At 35.6% G+C, this 4,309-nt stretch overlaps 1 protein-coding gene across 2 annotated transcripts; it reads right to left on the minus strand.

Moving 5' to 3' along the window:
• Window positions 1-448: 448 nt before the first annotated feature.
• Window positions 449-4,101, minus strand: Smp_002920.1 (hypothetical protein; the record flags this gene model as incomplete). Of its 2 annotated transcripts, none has more annotated exons than XM_018797948.1 (5): window positions 449-1,206; window positions 3,457-3,628; window positions 3,659-3,741; window positions 3,773-3,855; window positions 3,890-4,101. In XM_018797948.1, 5 exons carry the CDS (start codon window positions 4,099-4,101, stop codon window positions 923-925), a joined length of 834 nt encoding a protein of 277 aa, XP_018652938.1. In that variant the 3' UTR covers window positions 449-922. The 2 variants fall into 2 exon arrangements, with proteins under 2 accessions (XP_018652938.1, XP_018652939.1); XM_018797949.1 differs by having other exon boundaries at window positions 3,173-3,628.
• Between the last annotated feature and the right edge of the window lie 208 nt (window positions 4,102-4,309).

The raw sequence follows: 4,309 nt of genomic DNA on the forward strand, positions 1-4,309 counted from the left end.
ATTCTGTATCCGCCTTTAAATTGTAAGTCTATTATCATTTCTACGTTTTTATTATTCAGTCTTGTCTCTTTTTAATCGAATTTCTCGTGTTTACATTTCCGTTGGAATTGAAACCCATCCATCTCCTGTTTCTCACTTTACTAAGCTGCTCTCTCTCTCTGCTAACGTTTAGGAACTTAGACTGATGAACATTTGTCAGATGCTACACTGACGGTGATAGATAATACCTAGAATAAGGTTTTGGTAGGAAGATGGTAACAATCACCTGTTAGCATAATCGTTAACATGTACTAACTACATACTTTGAATTCTACTACTGATTACTCGATCATAAGGTAATTAGATCACAAGGATATAACATCCTAGCAAGTTTAGGTAAAACAACAGATAAATCTAATCAATAGAGTAATCGGGAATTATAACTAATTCAAAATCAAAATGAACGTTTGTTATGTATAAGTTTTTTCATTATTTATAGGACGGAATTTTGTAATATAGAAAATATCAAAACAAAAAGTACATTAATATCAAATCTCCCTAAAATAGTATGAACTCTTATTCCTAAATCTGCAACTACTGACCACAGTTAGTGAATAAGCATACTACATAAAACTTGCAGACACATAGGCGAACAATGAAAAAGTAAAAATGATAGGGAAGTATTGAAGTAATATCACAGATAAAACGGAGTCATAATACGGACTAATAATACACTGAAAAAGAATTATAAAAATACAGGTTGAATTAACAATTACTTTAAAAATTCAAAATACGGACAAATGATTAGCTAATTTAATTGACAGGCCCCATAATGTTTATTTACATAGACGACAGGACGAAATATTGTTTGCCATAAAAGTTGAATTTAAAAAAAAAACTATACGGTATACAAAATAAAAAGACAGGATCATTTGTAATCATTTTAGTGTGCAGAAACATAAGATGAATGCACTGACAGATGAGGTTTCCCAGGTGCACCTGTACCGGAGCCAGCTGCAGAAACCAACAACGCTGCACTGGAAACTGTATTGTTTGTTAGGAAATCAGCGTAAACAACCCGGATAAACAGAACAATATTCATAACCATTAACACGGCAAGGCCAACTGAGCCAAGGCAATAGTATCCGAATGGAACTCGATCCCGATTAATGACGATCCAACGAGTCATCCAAGATAATACCATGAAACGGAACACAATGAATGAACCTGCAAAGATATTATTGAAACAACTTACGAACAGCAGAAAAGTTTAGAAATATTTTACTCTTAGATGGCCAGAAAATATTCACAATGGACATATGAAGCTATGTACCTGTCAAATTACTGAATTAAAATACCGTACAGGCATTGCTGGAATAACCCGTTCAACCAATCTGACACGAAAGTGAAGTTGTTCATAATTATTTCAAACTGTTTCAAGATCGGAACACTGCTGGCTCATCTGCCGTCAGACAGTAAGAAACCAAGGTTCAAAATACGAAGATTTATGGAACAATGTTTTTTTACACACACAAGAGAAGACAACCGGGAGGAAGCAATGATGTACTATTCAAATTACGAAGGAAGTATCGCACTCCACCTGTGGTCAACACTTGTAAATACCAAACAAGTGTTGAGTTGCAAATGAAACCTCGTTTCCTTTAAGACAGAATATTAAACAATAGTTTATATTCTTTAAGAGCTAGGAGACTGTGCGCTATGGAAGTAATCGGCTTTTGAAATGAGGACCCTTGTCAATTATGGTGGTTGATGAAGCCGGAAAGGCAGACATCCAGTGTTCGGTGAACATCCGAGACTATTGTGGTCAACATATCTTTCAATGAGTATTATTAAATTCGGTAAGGCAAGTTATTATTTGTATGTACATATTCTACGGTTGTAACGGTATAATACTAATGTATACGTGGTTGAACCTGACATCTGGTGGGATATTTTTGTGGAGGAAACGCAGTATTGGTAGACTTCTAAATATCGATATTGTATGCATAACTCGTTCGATATCATAGGTCTCCATTCATAGTTAACCAAACAAGCTTGTGAGCAATCAACTTAACAGTAACATGTATGATATATCGTCGGATTTTTTGAAAATTATGCACTATACAGATTGTGAAATCCCCAGGTACGGCTTTCAAGTTGACAGATCCCATATGAGTCTCCCTGTAATGTCCGAAGGTACATCCTGTAGAGTCAACTGTTTTAGATCCTAGTACTTTTACCACTTCTTTATCGACCTACTACAACATTGATATTTTTAAGTAGTAATTATTAGTGTTTGTTGAAGAGTTCACGGCCAGTTCGAACAACTCCACTTTCGCGTCAGATCGCTTAGACATATTCTTTCGACATTAGTCCGAAATTAAGTTTATTTATAACAAAAGCGGCGAACATGTTTTCTGAAGTGGCTAGAAAATTTGTTTCACTAAACAGACAGGAAAAATGTGTTTATCTTCTCATCATCATTTGGATGTTCAGATTACTGAGTATACAAAACTAAAGTGAAACGATGATTAATGAACGATGCATCAGTCAAGGTCGTAGAACCTGTTTGAGGTGAAACATGCGATGTACCTTATGAGCCAAGACATTTAAATCTGATGCCAGCTGAAGGACAGGTAGTGACATAAGACTTGTATATATTTACTAACTAATGGACTGGTCAAGAAAGCGGAAACTCGTGATAATAAGAGTAAATCAAAACTATTGAGAACTAACTAAAAATCCGTTTCTGTTTTGCAAACTAGGCAGTTAACCATCAAGAAATACATTTTACTTTAATTCATTTAGTGTCTATTTCATTTGTCGATGCATAGTGGTTTAGAGATAAATATTAACCTTTAGCACCCCAAAACGCAGCTAACATCTCATTCAACACTCTAGTTATCAATAAGATACAAATTCAGGAAGTATTTAGATGAATGAAACTTAAGGTTTGTGGTTTTACTATTGAGTACCAAACCTTTGGGATGTTGTCAGATCTTGTAGAGCGAATGAGTCTCAGAATCTACTAAAAGCCAAGCTGATGAATTTAAGGAAAAGGTCTTCCTAGAACTGGTTATTTGAGGGATCATTCTAAGCAGTAAGATTTAATAGTTTTGGACTGAAGTTTTGTTTCCGGCATTTTATCTTGTACAATGAGAACTATCTACAAGAATATCGGGCCACCACCTACCTGACGACAAGTAAGTTGTGATAGGGCGACTTCGGCGATTGACAATGGAATGTTAAAAGCCAAATGTTAATGGTATGTGATCCACGTGATGCTTGAATTTTATAAGTTTTCGTTGGATTTTAAATGAAATTTCATCTGAGTTTTTCTTGCCTGAGATTTATTATTCTCCAGTTGCTAATACTAACTTGTGCAAGATGTTCTGCAAAATCAGGTATAAAAGTCACTGCTTACAATATCGTGTAAAAATCAAGGTTTACAAGATCGACTATAGAGCGTAAACTCACTGATGTTTAACAAACAAGTGGCACGAAAGAAGGGATTTCTTTTGGGCACATGTAGATAGTTCATTGCCCTTCGCAAGTGCAAGAAGATTGAATTAACTTCAGGAAGAAGCGAAACAACAGCATACCCAATATAGTTCCCGGATAATAATGCAGATGAGAAGCATAAAAATATCTACAAATGACTAAGAATACGCATGCTTACGACAAAGTGATGCACTAACAACTCAGCTGTGGACCGATAAGGATGCAGGATAGCCATATGTACGGAATCAAAGATGAAGTAACCTGAAGCATATGAAGGAACAAGCCACACTACCAAGAGAGTAGGATACCAGGGAAATAGATCGCCCTGTAGACAAGTTTATCAAGTCGGTTAAGAAGTCGGGTTCGAAGTAGAACCTAGAAAAAATGAGTTACTACTCGAGATACCTACGTTGATAAGGACCAAATCCCTGATACGAGTGCGTGCACAAAAGATACACACGTGTTTTGCCAAATAAAATTCTGCCTCTGAACATATTTTGGCTTTGCTTCTTGATTTGCAGACAGTTCATGACGAAAAGGGTTTAAACATTTCGCGATTTTGTCCACTAAAGCATGTACAACGACGGAAAACAGCAGAGCGAACGCGGAAACAGCAAACATGGACAAGTATGGTACAAAGGTCGATAATCGCCACTCTGTAATCAAAATACATAAACAAAAATTGTTATTAGTGTTCTCTGAGAAATAAACCTTATTGTATGCAACCTAGTATCCAAATATTAAATCTTGTTATTATAGTATGTTTCAGTCATTGAGTGATCCTTTAATATCCTGAACTATATTAATCAACAGATTCTTAAGTCCAGAT

Source organism: Schistosoma mansoni, chromosome 6, assembly GCF_000237925.1.
Source record: "Schistosoma mansoni strain Puerto Rico chromosome 6, complete genome".
NCBI lineage: Eukaryota > Metazoa > Platyhelminthes > Trematoda > Strigeidida > Schistosomatidae > Schistosoma > Schistosoma mansoni.